The 26,618-nt window shown below is 38.5% G+C and overlaps 1 protein-coding gene across 4 annotated transcripts in view; it reads left to right on the forward strand.

Annotated features, from left to right (window-relative positions):
• Nucleotides 1-23,085, forward strand: part of ATP6V1C1 (ATPase H+ transporting V1 subunit C1) — a 40,859-nt gene extending 17,774 nt beyond the window's left edge. For all 4 annotated transcript variants that reach the window (XM_072949568.1, XM_072949569.1, XM_072949571.1 and 1 more), the window contains 10 exons: nt 4,393-4,478; nt 6,717-6,811; nt 8,400-8,491; nt 9,540-9,638; nt 11,743-11,811; nt 17,686-17,778; nt 17,865-17,958; nt 19,539-19,636; nt 20,829-20,955; nt 22,452-23,085. In XM_072949568.1, the coding sequence (XP_072805669.1) occupies nt 4,393-4,478; nt 6,717-6,811; nt 8,400-8,491; nt 9,540-9,638; nt 11,743-11,811; nt 17,686-17,778; nt 17,865-17,958; nt 19,539-19,636; nt 20,829-20,955; nt 22,452-22,547 (949 nt within the window). In that variant the 3' untranslated portion in view covers nt 22,548-23,085. The remainder of the gene's footprint in view (nt 1-4,392; nt 4,479-6,716; nt 6,812-8,399; nt 8,492-9,539; nt 9,639-11,742; nt 11,812-17,685; nt 17,779-17,864; nt 17,959-19,538; nt 19,637-20,828; nt 20,956-22,451) is intronic.
• Nucleotides 23,086-26,618: the final 3,533 nt, after the last annotated feature.

A 26,618-nucleotide genomic window follows, 5' to 3' on the forward strand; every position in this document is an offset into this window, starting at 1 on the left:
ATTTTTAACATTTTGTGGAACTGCCAGACTGTTTTCCAAAGTGGCTGCATCATTTCACAGTCTCAACAACAGTGTGTGAAGGTTCTAATTTCTCCACGTTCTTGACAGCACTTAATTACTGTCCATCTTTTTGACTACAGCCATCTTAGTGGATGTTAAGTAGTACTTCATTGTGTTTTTGATTTGCATTTCCCTGATGGATAATGTGTTAAGCATCTTTTCATGTGTTTGTTGGCCATTTGTGTTTCTTGGGACAAGTGTCTATTTGAATCCTTTGCCCATTTTTTAAATTCCCTTATTTATCTTTTGAGTATTGACTTGTAAGAGTTCTTTTTATATTCTAGGTAAAACTCCACTGTCAGATATGACTTGGAAACATTTTCTTCCATTCTGTGGGTTTTCTTCACTTTCTAGATAGTGTCCTTGAGGCACAAAATATTTGATTTTGATATCCAGTTTATCTATTTTTTGTTGCTTCTATTTTTGATATCATATCTAAGAAACTGTCACCCAATTCAGGGTCACATGGTTTTATGTCTATATTCAAAGAGTTTTATAATTTTACATTTAGGTCTGTGATCCATTTTGACTTAATTTTTATGTGTGGTATGAGGTAGGAAGTCCATCTTCATTCTTTTGCATGTTGATATGTAGTTTTCCTAACATCATTTGTTGAAAAGACTATTCTTTCTCCGTTGAGTTGTCCTGACACCCTTGCAAAAATCAGTTGAACATAAGTGTAAGGGTTTATTTCTGGACTCTCAGTTGTGTTCAGTATTCCTATCCTTATGCCAGTACCACATTGCCTTGCTTATTGTAGTTTTGTAATTAAGTTTTGAAATCAGGAAGTATGAGTTCTCCAGCTGACTTTTTCTTTTTCAAGATAATTTTGGCTGTTCTGATTCCTTTTATTTCCATATGAATTTTAGGAATATCATGTCAAATTTCTGCAGAAAGTCAGCTGGAATTTTGATAGGGATTGTATTGAATCTGTAGATAATTTAGGGGAGTATTGCCATCTTAGCATAGTAAGTCTTTGATCCATGAACGTGGGATGTTACACCATTTATTTGCAGATGTATTTGGTGATGCTTTTGTCTTCAAAATTCAGTTATATTAGAAGAGTTTTTCTAAACTACAGGTTTAGTCACTTTTGAAATTCAGTTACTGTGTGTTTTAGCTGCAGATGGGTATGGGATTCCTAATAACTTCCTGCATTTTGATTAACTGACAAAATCAGTCTACAATCCTTTTGAGTCTTGGAATACAGAGCTTTTTAAATATTTAGGGCTTAGATAAATAGGTGTAATTTGTAAAATATAGAATTTTGGAGAATCTTAGAAATGTACATTTGATTGAAGCTTTAAGGGAACACACTTGAATAGAGGGGAACTTACTCTTTCTTTTTTTTTTAGTTTTTAGTTTGAAGTATAGTTGGTTTACAATGTGTTAATTTCTGGTTCACAGCATAGTGATTCAGTTATACATACATATACTCCTTTTCATATTTGTTTCCTTATAGGCTATTACAGAGTGAAACTTATTCTTGGAATCTGTGCAGATAGGTTTTCCTGTTTATGCTGTTACACTTTTCTGAACTATTAGAACCATCATGATGCAGTGGCTCTGGTAATAGAGGCTGAGGTGTTGCAGAGAGATATTTTAACATAACGACATGTAGTAAATAAATAAATAGACCTAAAGATGTATTTATCAGGCAGAAAGGCCAGTTAGGAGCCAGTGTTACAGTAGATTAGGCAAGAGATATTAAAAATCTCAACTAGGCAATAAAAATGGAAAAGAGAGGATGAAAGAAGAGGTAACAGATTGCTGTTAGGGTAAAGCATCCCATGCATTCATATAAAGCAGATATGGAAATAATTATTGATACTCTCAAAAAACTGATGGTAAGAATTGTCTCTTGATTTCTTGATTATAGGTTTTTAATTAAGAAAAGAATTTGAGGAAACTTTCCCTAGTTGCCATCCCCAAGGTGATTGCCTTCCCTGCAGTCCCACCTACCTCATTACAGTTTTAGGTCATGACAACGAAAGTGACATTGAGAAGGGAAGTTCCTGAAAATATAATTATTAACACTTGGATCCTTATTAATCACCTCAGTGGCTTTCTAGGTCTTTTCCTTAAATTGTCAATGGGATGTCCTGAATATAGTTTAAAGTTTGCGTACATTTTTTTTTAGGGAAGTAGTCTGAAAAATATTTAGGGCAAATGTACTTCATTTGGTCAGAAGAGTTGCAAGTTACCATGCAGTTTTTCCGCTATTTTCTGCACTGTTACACAATCTTGTCTTTATCAGTCTTCCTGAAAGATATGAGGAATTTAAAAGCCACATGGTTTTAAGGTCTTTAAGGTTAGACCTTGGTAGTAATGCTAGATGCTAGCTTACTGACTTAAATGTTTCAGTTTTTAAGTCTGAACATTGTGGTATGTGGAGTAAAGTATAGTTTATACTTTTTCAGTAATCTAGTCGTTAGAGTAGTTTTTTTTTTTTAAGGTGACTTTGTGTCATAGGTACTTTTATAGAGATATGTAGGGAGATTGTCAAATTCTGAGTTATGCGATGTTAAGTTAATTCATTTGGCACAGCCATTCTACACTCCGAACTGTTTCTGTGGAAACATGCCCATCTTTGAAGGTTCCTAGCAAATGATTCTGTTTACAGGATGCTTGTCAAGTTATATGGGAATGATAGTTTGTCATATTTGAAGGAATGGGTGAATTTTGGAGACACAGCCAAGTGTATGTACAAAGCCCAGGTTAAACATGTTGAAGACATGAGGCTTACATCATTTTTTCTGAATCTCTTCCACTTTCGTAGGTTTGAGGTCATGCAGCGTAGGATTGTCATTCAGATTTTGCCCTTTTGTTGCTTCTTTCTGGCCCTTGCTGGTTCATCTTGCAGAAGTTTCTTAATTTGTCTTCCAGTTTACACTCCCTGCCATTGAGTACAAAGTCATCAGAGTAATTGTCCCAAGTCCTGTTTTGACCATATGACATCTCTCCCTAAAGGCTGGCATCAGAGGCAGTCTGGCCCCCACCTGCCTTCCCAGCCCAACCTCCCTTTCTCCTCAGCACCACACTCTGGGCAGTCTGGATCCCTCATCGTTCTTTGCTCTTCTGCCTCTCCAGATCTTGACTCATATGAAGAATATACTGTCTTCGCATCTCATCAGCCTTTTAAAACCATTCCTATCCTTCATTGCCCTGCTCATGACCCATTCTACTTTTTTGATTATAGTAGCTGCAAGTGATCTCTTTTTCCTTTATGCGTCTCTGGCTGTAACCGGGTCATCTCAGCTGGCACTTACTACAGATTGCTTTGTATTTAGTCATCTGTATTTTTTGGTATCTCTCCATTTCAGTTTTAAGCAATGTGAATCTAGAGAGTTTTCTCTTGTATGCTTTTGTATCCTACCCACAGCCTAGAGACAGGAATGGGATGGGGGAAAGAACACCGCACTCCAAAGTCAAGACACGTTTCTAGTAGCAGCTCTGCCATGAACTGGTTTTGTGACTTTTGTGACTAAGTCACTTATTCTCTCTATACCTGGCTGTCTTTATTTGTAAGGTGAAGGGCTTGACAAGGTGATATCTTGGTGCCTCAGTAGTTTTGATGCTGTGGCTTCCTCTCTGGCATTGTTCCTTTCAAATAGTAGATGCTCAGTAAATTGTTAAAGAGTAAATAATGTAGGACCACATTCTTTATCACTCTGTTGCTTGTGTTCTGTTGCCTCTGGGATCCCCCTCTTTGTCCTGAGCAGACTGGTGACACGCATGTAACTAACGCCTGCTGCCCCTTCGTTCTCAGCCCTTGCAGCACAGTCAGATCTGTTGCCCATTTTTCAGCTTATTCTCACTAATTTTCCGCTACTTTTTTTCTTTGTTTGTTTATAAAGTCTTATTGTAAGGAAATCCTATTAAAAAGTTCTCAACTTTCTTTTTTGCCATTAGAAACAATAGTGATAACAAGTTTTAAAGCTCCTGTTTTTCAAACTCTGATCACAACATTTTGTGAAAAATTTCTAAGATTTGGTTTTTTTCTTCAACCATGGAGCCTACAATGGAATACTGACTAAAATTTTAATAGTCACAACTTTCCACTACTTTCTTTCCAGACTTAATAAACGTACTGCATGTAGTAGTCTCCTTAAAACTACAGTTGTTCAGCTGAGTTTTATGTGTAACAAAATCTTGGTCCATTTTGTCCTTAAAATATTATTTTAGAAGTTAAGACCCATTTGTTCTTTATTATATAGATAGTGTAATAGGCACATAGAGTGAAATTCATGTCTTTATGTAGTATAGTCATTGTATAGCATGGATTTTAGGTTGTTTTCCTGGAAATGATTGATTTTCTTTTTTTCTCCCAAGGGTGGTTAAGAAGGTGGCTCAGTATATGGCTGATGTATTGGAGGACAGTAAAGATAAAGTTCAGGAGAATCTGTTGGCCAATGGAGGTAAGCTAATGCTTTATGATTTGATGTTGACTTCTATAAAGTAAATGACTTAAAAAAGATCTGTAGATAAGGGTATTAAATACAATAAAAAACCATTAAAATATAATTATTACTGAATTTAGTGATACTGCTGGTTACATCCTATTCCCTGAGACGCAACCTCTCATAAGACAGTCCTACGTAGTATAATACAGCTTATGATATGGATCCTTCCAAAAGCAATATTGTAAAGCTTTATCTTAGTTCTTTCTGAGATGTATTTGTCAGCTCGGATTTACTTGTGTGTTTCCCAGTTATATGTCTCAGCATTGTTTCAGCTGAACACTTGCTGTCTTCTCTAGGTTTTCGTATTTAACGCATCCAACTGCTAAAGCCTTAGAATAGAAATTATTTCTTTCATTGCAGAGTAATGCCTCCTCGTCTCCGATTTGAATATGGCTTTTTTTTTACTTTAATCCATAGAATAGCCTACTACTGACCTGTCTTAGAAACTAGTATTTGCATAGAGTTTGCTCTGCGTAATAACGGCTTTAGAAAGGTGGTTGCTGCCTCATTGTCATTTGTACTTGGATTTGTTGTTTGCTTAGGAAATAGCACTTTATCATTTGCTTCACTTTAAATTAGGCAGATCTTTATTGATATGTCACTATAATAAGAAACAACCCTTTCCTTTTTTGTCCTGGTAAAGGTGACTGATGTGACTTGGTTAAATGAACATTTGTTTAGTAGAGCCCCAGGGAGTCATGGGATGGTGAGCCAGGGTCAACAAAAGACCAAAAGGGAGAGTGAAGTAGGGAAGTTTATTACTCACGTGTCCTAGAGGAAGGGCGGGGGGCATGCGAGGAGGTCAGGGCAGGGAGCAGGCAGAGAGAGAGCTGCAGGACCTGGGGCAGGTGCCTTTATTGGGGTCCATGGGTTGGGTGCTCTGGGGATCGCAAGCCAAGTCCAGATTGGTCCATTTGAATCCAAAAGCAAGGTTTTGGTAAACTTCGAGGGGGTCTTATCTAAAGGGTACACTAGGAAGAGGCCCTGGGTGGCGGGGAGAGTGCTTATCACAGGTTCAGTATCAGGGAAGTCATGCCAGGAATTTACATTTACTTGTGACTTGAGGCTGTTATTGACGGCTGTTAACTAGAGTAATTTCTGGGCCCCTGTGGTCTACTTGACCACACAGAATGGGTGCCGAGGCAGCGGTATGGAGTAGCTAGTTTGGCTAAAGTCTTGGTGGTTACTGTATTTTAAATCCAGTGTTTCTCTAATCTCATTTCTTCTGCTTGCAAATAATAGATGCCCAATAAGTGCTCAGTAAAATAAAAAAAACTTTAATAATTTCTTTTTTGCCCTTTGTTATAATAGTGATCCTGACCTGTTTACTGTTTCTGTTAATGTGTGGTTGGGGCAGAAGGACAGAAGTTAGATGTGCTCATTTTAGGTGCCTTTACTGATCTCTAGGCACTTGATGAACTAGGGCAGTCAGTCTCCTAGGTGGAATGTGGGTTGACAGTCTAGGGGACATTGCATCCAACACTGCTTTTGGAAATACTGTGTATGTTGTTGACTCATTGGTATTATGTAGGGAGAAGCTGAGGAGAGAAGATACTTTGCTGTGCATTACTTTGGCCAGTTAGCCATAACTGACATGTGATTTCCTGGATCTTGATCCCATCAGACTTGAGTGATCTCGGCTACCAGACATTCAGGGAATTAGTTGTTGAGTGTCTCTTTGGCTCTGCATTTTTTATTTTTTTCATTTGAAAGTGAAAAGGTCTGTGTTTTGAAGATTATTGAAATACAGACTCCTCGAAACAATCATCATGTGGTTTTAGCAGACAGGTTCATTTTCAGTTTGTTTGGCTAAGTTGCAAAGAAAACATATTTTTTCAAATTCTGCTTTTTGAGGAGACAATTTGAGGTAGTTTCTTAATCTTTGTGTCTCTTTCTCCTACATATGAGGCATATCATGGGTATGTACATATTCCATTTATTAAGTCATCAAATTAGAAGGAGCATTTTAATGTATGTTAAATTTTGAGTAAGGAGAAGAGATCCAATCAGAGTACAAGGTAGAAATTCTGATTAATCCATGTTACTTAGTATTGGTAACCAGAACTCTTAAGAAAGGATGGCATCTTTATTGATTTTCTCAATGCCAATTTCGGGATTAAAATCTATTACTGTGTAGCATACTAAAAAATTCTATTGCTTCTCCTCAGTAATTAATTTATTCCCTTATTTCAGTCGACTTGGTTACTTATATAACAAGGTTTCAGTGGGACATGGCTAAATATCCAATCAAGCAGTCCCTGAAAAACATTTCTGAAATAATTGCCAAGGTAAGATAAAAAATGACACAGGTAGGACTCATTGATTTATAATGTCTTTATTTATTTTAGAAGTATTTAGCTATGAAAAACTCTAATTTAGGCTTTGACAAAGCAACTTAATTATATATGACTGACAAAAACAGGAGGAGGTACCTTTACTATAATTTTACTAAAAAAAAAAATGTCAGAAAAGGATAACACTTTTATGTGTACCTTATCCAAGTTGCGTAGTTTACTTATTTAGGAGGTTATGTTAAATGTTGCATTAACAATGTTTGCATAAGAAAAGTAACTTTAGAATTCTGTAATTATTTATATAAATTTTAAGGGTAGCTGAGATAATATGTAGAAAATTGGAATCCATTAGAGATTTATGAATCATTCAAATATATGATAATAGCCACTGAAGTATGTTAATGTACAGTATTAATCCAGATTTAAATTTATGGGTTCTCTGACACCTTTTGACATTCAGTATTGATCCTCTACCCAGAGAAAATCCCCGTATTCTTGTACCACTTGATTTTATGTGCAGTTTCAGGGAATCCACAGGTGTTAAAACCTGTACATGAACTCACTGAGTTAAGAGCTCCTTCTGTATTATAGTGTGAAATCTTTGAGCTTGAGAGAAAATGTAAAGGTCTGATCTGAAAGTATAATGAGGCAAGTAAACAAGGACTTATTAATTGTTTGCCAACATTTTTATGAGCTGACTGGGATCAAAAGTATCGTTTAAATCATTTGGACAGACTCTTCCTTGGCTCCCAGTGACTTTATTTGTACTTTGTGCTCTGTAGTTAAATGTAAATGAATATAGACTATCAAGGATTTTAACTCAAGTCATTATAAAATTTAATGAAAATGAGCAGTTAGATAATATAAAGTGGTACTCTTACTATGACTGAGCCTTATTTTCTTTTGATCCTTATTAAGGACTTGGTCATCTTCTTGATACTTTTATATATGAGGGGAAACAGGCTTAGAGAGGTGAAGTGACTTACCCCAGTGTCACACAGCTAATAATGATAAAGATGAGTTGAAATCGTTTCTTCAAATATTAAATCTACTGCTATGTGTTTTCTCCCTAAGTTGTTGGTAGTTTTAATCATCTTTTTGAAAAATCGGCTTTTGTAACATTTACAAATAAATTCGAATACAATTTTAATTTCATTGCAAAAATATTTTATGTAAGAATAGTGGTGTTGTGAATAGCAAAACTTTATGTGATTTAGTTCCTTTTGGAAATTAATCCTTCAGATTTGTGAATCAAGGCCTTTTAATTAGTAATCTTTATACCCAATGGCCTAGGTTCTGTTTACATGGTTTAAGAAGTAATATAGTAACAGTAATTAAAATACATGTTGGCTGAAATATTATCTTTGGTAGAAAAGAGTCATATGAAAATTACCATAGTTATTAAAAATGAAGTGGGTTTTTCGTTTAATGAGGTTGTGCTTTTAAAATAATGGAATATTCTTACATTAGGAACTAGTGGTGTTTTTTTTTTTGATTTAATGTTTTAGTATAGCTACTTTAATTGTATTAGTAGAGATAGGTTTGGGAAAAATTTCTGTATTTTTCTTCTTTTTCTTTGAAGGGAGTGACTCAGATTGACAATGACCTGAAGTCTCGAGCATCCGCATATAACAACCTGAAAGGGAATCTTCAGAATTTGGAACGAAAGAATGCGTAAGCATGTCAAGTATATGTATATATTGAGAATTGGGGAAGCACTCTAGCATACACTGAATAGACTATTGTTGAGGGTTAGTAAGTTCCAGTTTGTGCTGTTTCTATGATGAAAATGGTGTTTTTTTTCACTTCATGGAGAAAAGCTCATTAATTCAGGCCAGTCAAAACAAATGGGAGGCTGATATACTATATTCATTTCATATGTAATACTTGTGAGTTCGGTTCTGGTTTATCTCTTTGTCTGATTTTTCACTGATAAAATTATCTAAAATTAATTGTTTTAAATCAAATCATAGTTTAGTTACACAGCAATTATCTGCTGCTTAAACGAATTCTATAGAGAAGAATCCTTTTATAATACTCACTCTTTAATTTGTTTATTTTCCAAGTTTAGATTTCTTCCATGTTGGGTTTTCTTAAAGCAGAGCACTCTTGTTTTGGTCAATCTCGCTGCAGTGTGGCTATTGCAAGTGTAGCTTTAAGTGCTTAACTCTTCAAGTTATGGGTTCATATCCCAGAGGGAAAGTTGGTTGGGTACCATCAGTGGTGCAAACAGGGCTAGTCATTTTCGTTATGAAATGTGCTAGGAGACCAAATAAAGACTGCTTTGAAAGAGCTGATTATTGTGTTAACTAACCAAAATTGCTCCCCAGGGAGAGGGAGGAAAAAATCAAAGGTTGTGCTTAGATGATATGATTTCATAATTATGGTGAAGTAGACTTTAATTGATATCTAATGGGTAACACTTTCCCGGTCAAGATATTATACATGTAATCAAGAGTTGAGCTGAGTTATAATAATGAAAGCAAACACAAAGGGAGACACTAGAGGCAAATTTTGATAAATGTTGAAATTTCTTTGGTTTTGGGGGTGGGAAATATACAGCTGAATTTTGACTTCTTATAAAATAAAAATGTTAACTCAGACTAACCCTTCTCTTGAGATGTATATATAATATATGTGAATATAATTAGCCTGCTGTTTCTTTTCTTGTGTTGTGGAAGCACATAATTATCAGCCTAATGATTTTTTTCTCATTCCTCAGAGGAAGTTTGCTAACTAGAAGTCTAGCAGAAATTGTGAAGAAGGATGACTTTGTTCTTGATTCAGAGTATCTCGTCACATTACTGGTCGTAGTTCCCAAGTATGTCTTTTTATTACAAAAGGTTACTTGTTAAAATACAAGAAAAAATACTGGTTAGTGATACTATAACTTGAAGTGTTCCATAAAAGCCAAGTGAAAAGGGAATATCACCTTGACATTCATTCTGTCAACCAGCATGTGGCACACACAGTAGAATTTAGCTCATAACATGGTAATGGAGATATCAATTATAAACTGAGATTCTAAATCAAATTTAGCAGCTTAGTAGAGTTGGCCCATTAGAAAATTAAATAATGCTAAGTTACTGGAGTTTTTTAAAATACTGATGTTTAGATTTTTCAAAATAGGAAATTCTTTGTTTTTGTTTTTCTACAAAGTCTGATTGGTCAGGATGCATTTAGCCCTCTAAGAAGCAAAGAATGGATTAGATCAAAGGCAGGCATATTTTTTCTGTTAAGGGATGGGTAGTAAGAACTTTACCCTTTGCAAGCCATATGGTCTCTGTTACAACTACTCAGCTCTGCCGTGTCCACTTTGTGGTTGTAGCTGAAAGCAGCCATGCACAGTGTGGCTGTGAATGGATGTGGCCGTGAATGGATGTGGCTGTGTCTCAGCAAAGCTTTCTTTACAAAAACAGGTGTGGGCATAGTTTGCTGGATTAGATAACCCTTTGAAATCTCCTTTAGATTAGGCCTTCTGTCTTAATTAACATTTTAAAAGAATATTTAATATTTTTGGTGGTAATGGGGTAATTAGGTTAATTAATTAATTATTTATGGAAGTACTAGGGATTGAACCCAGGACCTTGTGCACGCGAGGCATGCACTCTACCACTGAGCTACACCCTCCCCCCTTAACATTTGGTCATAGCTAATCTTGGTAAAATGAAATCTTTGGAAGATTGGAACTCTGTGTGTGTGTGTGTGTGTTTGTGTGTGTATGTATGAAACACTATTAATGGTTTCACTTCTGAATACTGTCACTATCTCACTGTCAGGGAATCTTCAGGAGATCCAAACAGAGGTGGGAGATTTGGGGACTCTTGAGAGCTTTTTTCATGAAATCTTCCTCTGCTGTGCTCTCCTTTTTTTTTTCTGGTTAGGAAACTGGAAATAACTGGAAAATGATGCCTCCTGAAAAGGGGCAGGAAAGCTCTTCCATTGAATTTACAGTGGCTGCAATATTATCTGACTTCTGCTTCCCCGCCCTCACTACAGAGTACTAGAACACTGATTATTTCTAGTAAATTTTTATGTATCTGTGTTCTTACACTATGCAAGAAAATAACCTTTGCCCAGATAAAAGATTTGTCTCATTAAGCGTTTATTTAAAATTTGTGTTTCAGACTAGAAGTTTTCATAGTTTTCTGTACCCTGTAATTGAAACGTAAGACCTAGGATGCCTTGCATAACGAATTACTCAGTATCCTGGCTACAGATACCGCAATTCTTTATTTTACATCGCAGCCATAATTGTCTCTCTCCACACCCCCAAAAGCCAGTGGTCTCTAGAGAAGGTTGTTGCACAACATACTGTGGGAGCATGGTTTACTGTCTGTCACTTTGTGACGCAATACTTCCTAGTACTGTGTGCTTTGGGTAAATATGGTTTTATCCAGCCTTTCATAATGGCCGCTGAAGAAATGTTAGTGATTTCAGCATGGCTCCTCTCCCTCCCTCCTCCCCTCCCTCTCCCCCTCGTCCCTTCCCTCTCCTTCTCTCCCCCCACTTCTCTCTCCACTCCCCCCTGCTTTCTCTTACTCCCTCCCTTCTCTCTTTCTCTCTCCCCACTTCTCCTTCTCTCTCTTTCCTCCTTTCTTCTGTATCAACCCTAAAGTTTAACAGTAATTTAGAATCTACACTTTGTTTTACTTCCTTTCTAAAACTAAGTTCAAAGCTATGCCTCTGTTGCAAGAGTTAACTGAATGTAAGAGGGTGGTGTACTGTATTTCCTGCTTCACCACTCAGTGTATTTGAAATTCATTCTCAGTAGGAAACTTGAATTTTTTTGTTAAATAGATTTGAGGTATACTTGCTATAGTTGAATTCCCTATTCATCTCATATAATTTTTTTCTCTTCCTGAATTTGACAGGAAGTAGGGCTTATTTCTCTTTTCCAGGACTTAATTGTGTCTTTTCTGCAGATTGAACCACAACGACTGGATTAAGCAGTATGAAACACTAGCTGATATGGTAGTTCCAAGGTCTAGCAAGTAAGTAGCAGCCTTTTTAAGGCCCATTTCTTTCCTAGAATTCCTTTGATAGTTTGGATGTTGGATTAGGAAGTATCTTTATCTTTGCATTACAGTAAATTTACACTTTTAGAACCATCTTTTTCTCCTTACATGTAAGTGAGTTATAGTAACTCTGGTTATTATAATTTTAGACCTAGAAGGACTTTGCACGGTCTGATTGACCCACTCATGTTTATAGATGTAGAAGTTTGAGGTCACAGAGGTAGTAAAGTGGTTTGCCCAGAGTCACACATCCATTAGTGGCAGAGCTAGAGTTAGAGCCCAGGTCTCTGGTGTGGTACTTTTTCTGCTGTCCTACCTTCTGAAAATTCTTCATTCAATATTTATTATATACCTACTGTGTGTCTATAATTCTTCATTTATCTTGCAAAGGAATTAAACCAAAAACGGCTGCTAGGGTACTGTGTTGATCTGCAGATATTCACTGTCCATTTCCAGTGAGCATAGATTCTACCTCATCTGTACTTGCCTTTAAAATATTTTTATTAAGCATTTTTAAACTTAGGGATTAATAGTAATTGTCTAAGTTGGTATCTACAACCATTCTGTGAAGTAGTTTGGGTTGTTGTACTTATTCTCGTAGATGAAGAAGTAAAAATGCCGAAGAGTTGAATCATTGTCTAAAGCATACAGCTTGCAGAGTGTCCCCAGTGGCAAAGTTGGGACCAACACTCAGGTCTTTTTAACTCCTGCTCTCTTGGCACTATATAGCACGTCACTTTTTCCTGTATTCTGCCATTCCACATGAAGTGTTTCCTGGGAATGTATCAAGTACAGTGTCTGTGCACCCCCAGAGAAGTTTTTTGTATGTATATCCCTCAAGAGGCAGTGACAGAAAGGTACAGGAAGTAGTAAAGAAGAGGTGCTAGTAAGGCCAGGCCCATGAAATATTTTCTTTTCCAGTTTCATTGTGTCATATGGGAGGTAGCTTAGTATAATGGAAAGAGTCCTGGACCCAGGGATGTGAGTTCTATTGCTGGTTCTGCTACCAACTTGCTGTGTGACCTGGGGTAAGTCTTTTAACTTCTCTGGGCCTCGTTTGCTTTGTAAAGTGAGCATCGCACCTTCCCTGTTACACATTATGAGGTTCTTCTACGGCTTGATAAGATACATAAAATACAAAGTAATATGATTATTGTCATTTCACAGTGTTGATTTTTGAGAACTAAACCACAAACCTGTGCTCGTGATTTTCTTTCCCATTTGTGGGGAGTACCTTCCATCCACAACAGCCCTTCACATGGCAAACTGAAGACTGAGGTTGTGTCCTGATACTGGCTGTCCACCGAAGCTGTTTATCTTGACAGAAGCACCTTCTTAGACATTTGTGCTCTGGAAGGAGTTAGAGCCACAGAAGTTGACTTTGTTTGGGGGCAGGGGGAGAAGGAGAGAAAGGCCCCGGTGCGCGCAGAATGTCCTTGGCTTGTGGGGCACCGAGCCTGAGTCCCGGGGAGTGGTGTGTAGGCTGAGAAAGTAGGCCCACGTTGACGCTGGAAGAAGGACTTTAGAAATGTTACTTCAGAGATTTACATCTTTTGAAAATCACTTCAGTAGTTTAAAGGAAAAAAAGTCAGGCTGTACAGTTGAGCACAGGCAGTACCTGTTTTCTGAATGACCCCTAAGTGCTCACTGACCACCTGAGAGCCCCCAGCCCCTCCTCACTCAGGGAAAACATCTGCTCACCTAGCTGTCAGTTCCAAAGACACCTGGAACCACTGACCTGAAAAGTTGTTTAAATGTAGTCATTGAGAACAGAGCAGGAGCCCATCTGAAGAGGATGGTTCATTCATGTGGGGCAGACAGGTTTTTGTGGTTTAGTCTGGAATTTTGTACACAGTTTGGGAAAGATCTCTGTGGCTTGTTGCTGGGTTTTTCACTTATCACAATAACTGACATTTTTGAGTGATTACCGTGTGCTAATCGTTGTTCTAAGTGCTTTATTTTAAAGTCATTTATAAGTAGTAATACTGTCACCTGTTGCTTTTTGGCACAAAGTTGAGTGGTTACTCTTGGAAGCAGTGAAGATGAATGTGGAATTTTGAGGTAGAAGAATAGATTGAAAAATGTCATTTCAAAACTGAAGGAAATAATTTCATTAAAAAGATGCAAAATCTGGCTGTTTGCAGTGTATTCCACGTAAGTCTTGGAAGATTGGACGATGTGAAATACTGCCGTCAGTCGGTGGTTAAGCACAGGGGTGTGTGTAAACACCAGGTCAGAGTTAACGGCCAAGGAAGTGGAGGCTGGGCTGCTGCTCCGCTTCCGTGTTGGAAAAACTTGTACTTTTCACTTGTACTTTCAGAATATCACTTTGCTTTTTGTCTGTCTGCTTTTGTTTGAGATATTCTGATTGGGTAAGATTGGAAAAGTCTGGTTGACTTCCTCCTCTTCTCTGTTGTTGGAGACAGCACCACACTCACCGGTGCTGTCAGGGAGCAGAGGATCCTAGCGAGGAGGGCCTAGAAAAAAGACACTAGGCATTGTGCAGAGAAGAGTTTCTTTTGTGTTTTGAAGCAGGGGTTGCAAAGATAACTTTCATGAAGAAAAGCGGGGGAAGATGCCTTGGCAATGAAACAGGTAGGTGGACTGGGGAGCAGAGCAGACAGCAGGTCTGAGTCTTAGGAGAGACCTAAGAAGTCAGAGCAGCAGGAAGAGCTGGAAAGCCCCAGAAGCACTGCCACTCATGTGGGTGACTGAAAATGCCAGGAGACATCTGAAAAACCTGGACTTCTACTTTGTTCTCAGCATGGTTACACCAGTGAGAAGACAGTGTTACTGCTTCTGCATAACAGTAGAACTAAATGAAGAGAGTGAGTTTGGGCCATTTATTTGAACCCAGTAGATCTTTTGCACATCGGGTTAAAGTAAACTAAGTTCGCTTTCAGGCTCAGTTCCTAGCCAGCATCATATCTGGGGAGAGTTCAAATAATCCATGTTGTTTCTTTACCTTGGTCTCATATGTCACTTAAGGTCACTGCTGGTTTTGCCTTGGCTTGAAATCCATCCAACTTTGGCTTCTCATCTCCCCCATACCTGCAGCTCAGAGACCATCACCTCCACTGGATTTCTGCTGGCTGTTCCTTTGGCCTCACCCTCGACCTCTAGATAAGGCTTTATTACCTCTGGAATCTTAAATCTGTAACCCAACTCTTAAACCAGAGCCTTCTTTCCATCTTTTTCACTGTCATGGAGCCTGCCCTTTGACCTTGTCCACATCTCTGGTCCCCACCCCTTTGTTTGCATGGACATTGTTGGTGCCTCCTCTCCTGCTGAGCAGGGGTCTAGTCAGCACTTGAGCCATTCTCTTACCAGTGCCATCGTCTCCAGACCCTGTGGCCTTCTGCACCTCGAATTAATCTTTGATGCAGTCTCTTGGCTTCCATGCCTGAATTGCTTGAGTAGATGTAGAGAATCTGGTAGCCCTGAATATTGGCCAGTCTAGATAAGGCTCTTCTGTCTCAGCAGGACAGTCCCTTCTTCTGTCTTCACTGTTACAGCCACACTCATGGCTCTGACCTCTGCCTGGAGCTTTGGGACGCCTTAATCTCCAGTGCTTCAGATCCTCATGCCTGGGTTCCTCCTGGACCACTCGTGTGTCTGTGCCCCAGGTGACTACCAATACAGCACGATCGCCCCAGTCTCAGCCTCAGACTGCCCATCTGCCTTGTGTATGGCGGCGGCATCTGCCCAGGGATGCAGACCGGAAGCGTGGGACTCTTACCTCTCCCTCATCCCTCCATCTAATCAGGCGTGCCAGTTCTGCTTTCCATAGGATTTTTGAACTATATGAAATTGCTACTTTGTAGGTCAAAAATGGTCAGGTAACAGTTTCACTTCAAACCTACTTAAAACGTGCCACACACATACCTATTGCTGCTACTTCAATTTAGAACCGTGTCTGTTGTCTGGACCATTGTAATTGCCATTAGCTGGTCTTCAGTATTTTCTTCCTCTCATCATTGCTGCCATTTTCATCTTTGTGGTCTACGGAGCTTGTTACTGCCCCCCCCAGCCCTTGTACCCTGTGTTCCAGCTCCACTTACTAATGGCAGCTCCCCAGACGCACTGTGCTGTTCCACACCTGGGTGCATTTGCTTATGGGGTTCTACTTGGAGTCTTCTCTACTTTGCCTGTCTTTCAAAGTTCTACTGTGCTGGGGCCTAAGTCTCTACATGACAGATAGGATGGGAGGGTAGGTTAGGTAGGCATTACATACTTACTGACATGGAGCCATGTCAAGCATCAAACGCTTTTGAAATGGCCTTCAAAACAGCAAAGTACTGTGTAAGTTTAAAAGATGAACATGATAGTGGTGGAGTATTGTTAGGGTCTGAGATAGCCTTTCAAGTTGGACTTGGCTTTGTTTTGATCCCAGTTTGCACACTGCTGAGTCAATCCTGGCAAACCTGAAGATCATTAAAGGTTTTTTATCAAGTTCTGTCCACTTGGTAGTTGCCTTGCTCTGGATCTGATAGACACTGGGAGTAAGAACTAAGGGTAATAGTTTTGAGAGGGAACAAGTTGAAAGGAGGTTTTAAACATTCTGAATCCAAAGTAGCTGCCTTTCTCTCTGTATCAGTAAGTACGTTGTCAGTGCTCCCACAGGCATCCTGGTCATACTGTGCAGAGGTCACCAGCCAAGAGCCAGGTGGCTTCAAACTGACTACACTTCAGTTTAGGGAAAAAAAAAAAAAAGCCAGGTGGCTTCAGTCCTCAAAGCCATTCTGCCACTATGCATTGTAGTTGCCTCCTGAATTTACTTAACTAACCAGGCATTTCTTAGGCTGCCTGGAAAAATTAAGCTTTTTTTTTTCTTCTTCTCCGTATTTAGTAAAGGATCTTTGAATTCCACAAGCACTCCCTTAATTTTATTAAACTTATTTTTTTTTAATTTCAGAAGTACCACATTGTAAATAAAAACTAAACAGTAAAAGTAAATCCAACACATGAAAGATAGGAAGAAGAGACCCCACCCTGAGTGATGTCCTCCTGCCCCAAGAGCATCATCACCACTGAACAACTCAGTGTGTAACTGCGTAGACCTTGCATGTGGGATTCCACATAATAAGTAGCCAAATTAGGATTGTACTATATGTAAACTATACATTTGCCTTTCCAAACAGTGGACTTTCCCCTAGGATTTACCAGTTAATAATGACAGTTAAACTTTCCTGACAGTGCTGTCGGGAACGTCTATCCAGTGCCGTCCATGAAAGCCGGGACTGGGCAGAAGTTCTGACCTCACTGGGATCTTCTAAAGCCTGAAAGGAAGCCCTGAGATGCACAAAAATGTGTTGTCAAAGGCTGTTTAGACAATTGGTTTGTCACTTTTTGACTTAGGGTGTGATGGGAGAAAAGGGAAGATTTGAGGTGGGAGGTCCTGGCAATGCAGCGGTGGGGGCAGGGCCCCCAGAGCTGGACTGGGGAGGCAGAGAGAATTCGGTTTCCAGAAGAGAAGAGGCCGTGTGGTGAGAAAACAAGGAGATTCTGGAAACCAACCAGCTACTGGACAATTTTTCCTGCTGGCCTCGCGCTGATACAGATTGAAAAGTATGACTCTTAGAGTTTGGATACTTTACTTGAATTAATGTTTAATTTTGTAGGTTAGGAAGAAATACAATAGGGGGCCATTAAGGCACTGTAAATAAAAAACATCAAGTGTCTTTGGGGTTTGCAGCAGTACCGATAAATAGCACTGAGGTGGTTTGGGAAGGGCTGTCCTACCCATCTGTTCCTCTCCGTCCCCCTCCCTTGTTTCTGAATTCTGCCTTCAGTATGAAAGAGAGCAGTAAATATAAAGCTTTAAAATGGGCTTTGTGTTTTTTTCTGTAGTGTTCTCTCAGAGGACCAAGACAGTTATCTATGTAATGTCACCTTGTTTAGGAAGGCAGTTGATGACTTCAGACACAAAGCCAGGGAAAACAAGTAAGATTATTATTTTTTTGTTTTTTAATTTATTAGAGCACCTGTACACAGTATGGACAATTTTGATTTTTCCCCCTCAAATTTAGATTCATCGTCCGTGACTTCCAGTATAATGAAGAGGAGATGAAGGCAGATAAAGAAGAAATGAACAGGCTTTCTACTGACAAAAAAAAGCAGTTTGTATGTATTCTTAATATTTAGTATTACCAATTTGAAGCAGAAGAAAAAGTGGTATTGCTTTTCTTTGATTCAAAAGAAAAGCTTTTATGATTTCACTTTTAAGACATTTGATTTTAGTTATTTTTTTCTATTAAATAATCAAAATGAATTTTCTCTAAATAAGCTGAAAATTGTTATCTTAAAATACATGCCGTAAAATTAATCCCTCTAAGTCCGTATCAGAAGTTAATTTGAAATGCAGTGCTTTGGTTAATGCCCCTGTAGTGAGGGGTCACTTTAGTTAAGTAGTAGTTCTCTCTTTTCAGTAAAAATTTTCTTGAGGCAGATTTTTTTAATGCTGCAATCTTTTACTGGAGGAATTTGTATTAAACCTTTGGAGAATCAGAATGTTCCAGGCAAAATGGGAAACAAGGATGGAATTGTCAGTGAAAGATGGTTTTGACTTTGTGGCCACCTTCAAGTGCAGGATTATTGTGAAGAGTAACAACCTGTGTGGAAGGGGAAGCATGATGAGTGAAAATGTATTTCTCTTGTAATGCGAGAAGAAATAAAGGCACGTTCCTTTTAAAATTATTTCCAAGTATTTTATAAACCATGTCATCTCAGTTGGGAGAAACTAACCCTAACCAAGTAATTTCCAAAAAGAGTTTTGGGAAGGTCCAAAAACTCTTTTCAAGAACAAATATTATAGCCAAAGACTTTCACTTTGCTGTCCTTTTTGAATAAATTGATTGTTACATCCAAATGAGCCCAGTATTGTTCTTCAAATTAGCTGAACTCATCATGTATGTCTTTTAAGTATAGAGAGGACAGTAATAAGCTATTTGAAATTTGTTTCTTTACTTTTTTTTTTTTTAATGGAGGAACTGGGGATTGAACCCAGGACCTTGTGCATGCTAGGCAAGTACTCCACCACTGAGCTATGCCCTCTACCCCGAAGTTTGTTTCTTTAAGGTATTTTTCTTTAGTGCTGGAAATCTTACTGAAATATCATACTAATATTAATCATATTAATATTTTAATTTCAAAAATATACTGTGTAACAAACAGTCTCATTAGAAATTTAGAATGTGATGAAGAGGTTTTAGGGGTCTAGATCAACCCCCTCATTTTACAGATGAGAAAACTAAGACCTTGGGTTGTTAAGTGACTTAGTACATGGTTATTTATCTTTGTTCCTGAGAAGTTGTTTGTAACTTGAATTCTGTTTTAACTGTATAAAATGTTTTACAGTATTGGATAGTAAATTTAGATTTTTGTATTTTGGTTTTTCAAACTTATGGAAGGACACATCCATATTCTATATCAGTTTAAATGACTTTCATTAAAATGTATGCCTTTTTCTGTGTAGTGGATAGATTCAATGGATTTTTGTGTCTACCAGGGTTACAGAGTAGTGGCTAATTAAAGGTAAAGCATCCAAGATCATGAAAAAAACAGAACATTTTTAAAGTGAATTATAATATGGTTTAATTCTCTTATAGATTCTTACTGGATAGTCACTCTTAAAAATACTTGGTTTATCTAATTTCTGACTGCCATTTTCAAGACCAAATTTGTGGTGATCTTTCTTTCTGTAGGGACCACTTGTACGATGGCTGAAAGTGAATTTCAGTGAGGCGTTTATTGCGTGGATTCACGTGAAAGCATTGAGGGTTTTTGTCGAGTCTGTTTTGAGGTAAAAGAAGTTAATTGAGAAACTTGGAACTGAAGAATTCCTAGATCCCCTTACGTTGGACATCTTTATTATAACTCATAGTCTAGTTAATAGGAAATTGATTTGGAGAAACCAAAGGGCCAGTCATGAGGGAGATTGTCAGCTCCATCCTGCTTATTACGTGCGTGTTAGTCATGGGCCTTAATGTCTGGTTTGGAAAAGAGATCATGCTGTACCCTGATTCTTTTCCTATTATGTACTTAAGTTACACGTAGATTATAAAAAATTAGCCAGTGTTTGTTTAAAAGAAGATCTTTCAGATATTATACATATAGTTTGATACACCGTATACCAATGCCTTATTTGAAGTCCTTGTTTCATGTTAACCTAAAATATTTTAGTATTTTGAGATACTTAAAATCTCAATTACCTTGTGATCCTATGTACATGTTGCTCATATTAGAAATAGTTCAAAATTCTTATCTGCAGCCATGCTTACTATTTATAGATTTCTTTGAATTTTCATGGTAGGTATGGGTAATCTCATGTTGTTTATTATGAAAGCATCCATGGTCAGCCCTCCATATTCTCGGGTTCCGAATGAATCCATGGATTCAACCAAACACAGAAAAATGTTAAAAAAAAAAAAAAGAAAGCAAAAATGTAATTTGCGCATTGACAACTATTTACATAGTATTTGCATTTTATTTACAAGTGGGTACATGACGTTTACATTATATTAGGTATTATAAGTAATCTAGAGGTGATTTAAAGCATATAGGAAGGTGTGGGTGTAAGTTATCTGCAAATACTACACCATTTTATATAAGAGGCTTGAGCATCCATGGATTTTGGTATCCACAGAGGTCCTGGAAGCCAACTCCCTGCAGATACCAAGGGGCATTGTACTAAGCTTATGTATTATCACTGTCTGCTGAGGGTATTCATAGATTACCTTAAATACTGCAGAGTGATTAAAAGTAATTCCTAGTAAACAGTTGACTCTCATTTTAAGGAAAAATTTCTAATGGACAGTGAAGACCAGAGAAGGTTCGAGTTTCTATGTATACTGAACGTGTAAACGTGGTTGTTAAAATGAGGTACCCTCTTCCCGTTAACCATGATTAAAGAAGAATATGAGAATATTTGCTTTAAAAAGAAGATCTGCATATGTCGGCTTGTGTTGCAAACTGTATTTCTGCTTCCCTGTAAGGTATGGCTTGCCAGTGAACTTCCAAGCAATGCTTCTTCAACCCAATAAGAAAACAATGAAGAAACTACGAGAAGTGTTATATGAATTGTATAAACATCTGGACAGCAGTGCAGCGGCTATTATTGATGTGAGTGCTTGCTGGACGGCCTGGCTGACTAGGGACTGGAATGAATTTCAGAAAAAATTATTGGAAGAAGATAGATAAAAAAGGGATAGTAAATGTTACATTATTTATCTTTTTGAAGTTACTTTGAGAGTCTCAATTTGTTAGTAATTAACTCTCCTGATAGCAGAGCAAGTGATTGACCTTGTTTACCCCCCGTTGTACTGTTGGGTAGAATAGTGCTTTGCTTCTTGGTGTTTCCGAAAGCCAGTCATCATCTTGCTGTGGATGAGATGTTTATAACTGCAGAAACACAGAAACAACCAGTGATACTAGTGGTTTACAAAAGTTATAAATTGCAGAGAGGGAGAGAAAATAAGTAGTTATTTTAACTTTATTTGGTGGAAGTATCGGCGTCATTAGATGAGCATTTTAAAGGGAGCTATCATTTCTCTAAATGGTACGTGTTTATATCTTCTTTTTAAACAGAAAGGTATAAACAGTGTCTATGTGTTTTGTTGCTGCTGTTTTAAATCATAGCAGGCTTTTATTTTATATGTTTGATTTCAAATATCTTGCTGATTTTTTTTTTCCTCTTTAGTTGAGGCTGGCAATATTTCACAGATGCATTAGTTAGAACCCATGAAAACAGGTTTTTTTGGTAGAAGAAAATGCAGGAAATGGCTCTACATTTTCATGGAATTGTTGATAGTATATGAAGTCTAACTGATGCATAATTTCCTACCAGGAAATTCTTATAACACGCATATATAATAAGTGATACAGTTAGCATCACACTTGGTTTATTTTTATCCAACATTTTATAAGCCAGGTGTCTCATAAACTCAATACTCCAAGTCTGAGATTAAAGAAGTAGTTTTATACAGTATACATAGGAAAGGGTGGTGGGTCATGGTTGAACACATACTGGCTTTGAAGTCAGAGAGTGCTTGAATCTGGCTTTACAGCTCACTCACTTATGTTTTCCTAGGGCAGGTCAGCCTGTCTGAGAGTTCTCCTCATTTGCAAAATAGAAATAGCAATGCCAGACTCAGATTAAGTTAGCATAACTGTATAAACTTAGCCCAGAGTAGGTGTTCGTTAGGGAGGTGCAGACGTACCTCGTCTTACCATGCTTTTTGCTGTATTGCGCTTTGCAGATACTGCACTTCTTACAGATGGAAGGTTTGTGGCAACCTTGAGTTGTCACATGATGGTTTGCATTTTTTAGCAATAAGGTTTTTTTATCAAGGGACGTACACTGTTCTTTAAGACATAATGCTATTGCATGCTTAGGCTGCAGTATACTTGTAAACGTAACTCTTACATGCCCTGGGGAACCAAACAATTCATGGAACTCGCCTCATGGCAGCAAGTGCTTTATTGCGGTGGCCTGGGGCAGGACCCACGATACCTCCAAGCTTTGCCTGTAAATGGTAATGCTTTCTTTGTTTCTTTTCCTTTTCTTTTTTAAAACTTCTTTAAATACTTAGTTGAATAATCATCTGATTTTTCTACAGGCTCCTATGGATATTCCAGGCTTAAACCTGAGTCAGCAGGAATACTACCCCTATGTGTACTACAAGATCGACTGCAACTTGCTGGAATTCAAGTAACATGAGCCCCCCAGACAGCCCTGCCCGCCTGTCGGTGTCGGTGTTTGCTACCCGACGAAGGCTGCAGTACGGCTGTACTTTTAACCCTCTCTTCCCCTTTGCTTGCTTCTCACCCCCTTTCCCAGGCGCGTTCTCCCACAGTGGTCCATTTCTCAACGTTTTCTTTTTAAAGGAAACTGTATGTCTTGTTTTCTTTTTATTGATCAGGTCTGTAAATGTGTACTGAAAAAAAAATCAGAGTTTATTTATAAACAGAATAGTTTATTTAAGAAAAACTCTTTCCTCACCGACCTTGTGGTATGCATTAATTCCATTTGTTACTATCGTGACAAAAGCCTTGTTTACAAGGGAATGGTGTAAACAGTTATACCATTTTGTTCACTGTATTTAGTAGACATAACTGTTTAATAGTTATTGAATCGTGATGTAAAAAAAAGTGACAATATTCAGGTTATGTACTTTCTGAATGTTTCAAACTACAATCTGTCAGCACTGTTGACACCCACAGGAGAGAATAAAATTACCTGTGCAAAAGGTGGATCATGGTGTGTGTAACTTTTGATGATCACAGTTGAGTTTAAGAGCTTAATAAATGGGATCGTAGCTAACTCCCTGTGCAGCTTTCAGGATGTTGTTACATACCGAGGGGTGACCATCTGTGTCTGACTGGTGTGATAATTTAAGTGTGCTAGATTTGGGTCAGAGTACAAATGTGAAGATTATTTTTGAACATGTGATGGGTATTTGCATTTGGACACTAGACTTTCAGTTCTCTCAATTAGGAAGTGGGACCAGTTTTGAATAAAGTATAGTAGAACTCTGCAGTTTAGTCATTTGTTTTGTCTAAGTCTTTATTTTACATGTTTTCTTTTTAAGATTGTTAATTTTGCCTTCATCTTGACATTGATGTCATTTTTGATTGTAGTCTGTTTGTTTTTGGGTGGGGAGAGGGCATTAGGTTTACTTACTTATTTTAATGGAGGTACTGGGGATTGAACTCAGGACCTCATGCATGCTGAGCACACACACTACCATGAGCTACACCCTACTCCCAATATAGTTTGAAAAGAGGCATTGCTAGCCTTAAAAATCTCTGAAATGAAACTTAGTGTAGCATCCTGAGTGAGATTATTTTAAAAGAGGGTTTTGTGGCAGTGCTCCCTTTCCTGTGCCCTCACAGGCTTGTAAATGGGAGAAAGAACTTAACATTTTATTTTAAGGGCATTTCTAAAAAGTGTTCTATTCCATCTAGAAAACTAGCTCCCCAAATCCTTTTTATTATAAAATTATATATTGTTATTTCAAAAGTAATTGTTAACTTCAAACAAGTCCAGACTTCTATGACATAAAACATGGGAGACTCCCCCTCCTGCCCCCTGAGTTTCTTTTTCTCAAGGACGTTTACGTATTCTTTCAGGCCTGTCTGTACGTCCCTGCAACATGTACATCATACACACAGTTCACCTTTAAGTAAAAGAAGGGCCATACTACACATAATCGGTCACTTGCTTTTCTGCTCACTAGTGTAGCCGGGATGTCTTTTCACTAAATCTAGAGCTACCTCGTTCTTTAAACTAGCTGTGTGGTAGTCCATCGTGTGCTTGTGCCGCAGTGTAGCTGACTGGATGGATAGTCAGCTTTTTTTAGTTCCCCCTCTCCCCCTAACCCCCTGCTCTTACAAGCCCTGGTACACATATCTTTGTTTACTTGTAGTAGGATTTCTGTAAGAGAGCTCCTGGAGTTAGGGTTGGTAGGTGGTAGGTCCTCAGGTATGTATATTTGAAATTTTGACACACAACTGCAAGTTACCTGCCATAATTCTAAATTCAAGACACGTTTGGAATGCAGATTTTATTTTCTGTTTCCATTTGGTAAGAGGAAGCTGAAAATTTTGGTTTCGATGTTAGAAAACTCTGGTTCTGCCGCCTTTTGCAAGTGTTCTTTGAGTCTTAGTATTTGTGAAATGGGTATAAGCTCTGTCGTAGGGGATGTGTGTGGATGATTAAAGTAAACGATTGGTAGGCCCAGATGATGACTTTAAGTTTGTCTTCGACTTTAGTCTTGTTCAGATACGAGCAGGTAGGGACTGTGTCAAGTTTAAAATCCCGGGGTATGTTTGGAACTGCGGGACTTTGTAGTTCCTCGCGGGGCCGCGCAGTGGCTGAGAGCCTAGCTGTGCAGCCAGCCCTCTGCCCTGCTGCCCACTGGCCCTGAGCTCTGCGCCCGCGCCCTCCTTGGCGGGGTGGGCGTATGTAGAGCGACCCCCTCTGGTGGGCCGTTGTGCTCACCACGGGTGCATCCAGTCCTCAGACTGGTGCCTGGTTATTGAGAGCCTGACTCGCGGATGTGCAGCCCTGGAAGAGCGTCTGGAGCTCCTCTTCCGCTTGTGTTCAACCTGGGAATCTCAAGATACGAGCCACTGTGGAGTCTGAAGGTTAGAAAGAAGCGGTGGGGTGAGGAGTAGTTTGTGTCTGTAGCGTGATGTTGAAGCCGCTTGAGCGCGCCTGAGCTGCTGTCCGCGTTGCAGGCGGCCGCCCTGCCCGGGAGGGGCTGTTCTGCCTGCCCGCCTCGCCCCGCGTGCTCAGGAGCCTGCTGGCTCTCATCTGGGACAGTGCTCCGGTGACTGGGGGCCATTAAACATCTACCCGCTGTCTCTCACACCCCTTAGTCCTCCCTTCCCCGTGTTGTGGGTGCTGGGAGGACTGGCAGTAGAGGCATAGGGTCAAAGAAGTTAAGTGATTTCTTTGTTAAAAATTCTTTAATTCTGAGTCAGAGTCAGAATTTGAACCTAAGATTTCTGGATGCTGGGCTCTTTCCTTCCTGTCCTGCCCCCTGCCTCTGAGTATTGTACAAATGAGCCAAACACACTTCTTAACCTCAGTCCAAGATGGACAGTGATACAGGAAAGGCATGAAGGGTCGGTCATCTGATGTTAAACTGTGTAATTGTGACGAGTGACTGTGTGTCTAGCTGTCGCGTGCTAATTTCTATACCCTAACTTACTCAGCCTGGAAGGCTTTCCTACCTGCTGAAATTGCTCTGAAGCAGACACTGTGTTCTAGGTGGAGCACATGCCATACAGCTTTTTGCATGAGCACTTATCAAGTAGTACCTTTAAAGTAATACTTTATATGTAGCAAATACTCAGCAGATGTGAACTTCTTTTTGCTCCCACTTCAAGACCAAATAGTCCCGAATGTTGCAAATAAAATATAAGAAACTGACCTAGACATGAAGTCATTCTTCTTCATTCTTGCCTGCCTTTTTTGAAGAGGAAGATGAAATCAAGGTAACATATGCACAAGGTTAAAAACCATATACACAAATACCGTGGAATAGCTTATAAAGAACACTTTGCTGGCCTTTAGGAGAAAATGTGGTTATTCTTTTATGTTAGCATCAGTTAAAGATGGTTTGTCCTGGAAAGTCTGTAGCAGTATTGTATTCTAGAGGAAACATGTTGAAAATTTTCCTAATTTAGTTCTTGTCTCTAAATTAAAGTTTACCCATTTCAGTAATGTAAACTTATTTATGGTTTTTATTTTTTCTAGCATAATACCTTTAGATTAATATATGAATGTAATTCTGGCTTTTTTTTTTTTTAAAGGAATATGACGTATCAGAATTATTTTGTTTACCGGTACATGTACCCTTAGAATATTCTTAGATCCAAGCCCAGTGACTTCTGAGAGAAAAAGGAAAAAGAATGAAGCCATGGAAGTGATTAGCAGTAGAGAATACCCCCTGGATTGTTTAGCTAGAGAAAAAAACGAAACTGAGGAGAAATAGGACAACACCCTTCGTATGAAGAATGGCCAAAATAACACAAAAAGAAAAAACGTTTACAATGAAGCAGAAGGCAGTCAGCAAACAACAGGACATTTCCTGAATTAAAATTGATTGTATCCACAGTGGTCCTTTACTTGCAGAATTTAATTAAAATGTAGTTATTCAGCATTGAAATTGATTATATCCACAGTGGTTCTTAACTTGCAGAATTTAATTAAAATGTAGATTCATTGCTAAACTCTGTAGAGATGTGGTTTACAGTCTTGAGTAGATCCAAGGAAT

The sequence above is a fragment of the Vicugna pacos genome, chromosome 25 (assembly GCF_048564905.1).
Source record: "Vicugna pacos chromosome 25, VicPac4, whole genome shotgun sequence".
Taxonomy (NCBI): domain Eukaryota; kingdom Metazoa; phylum Chordata; class Mammalia; order Artiodactyla; family Camelidae; genus Vicugna; species Vicugna pacos.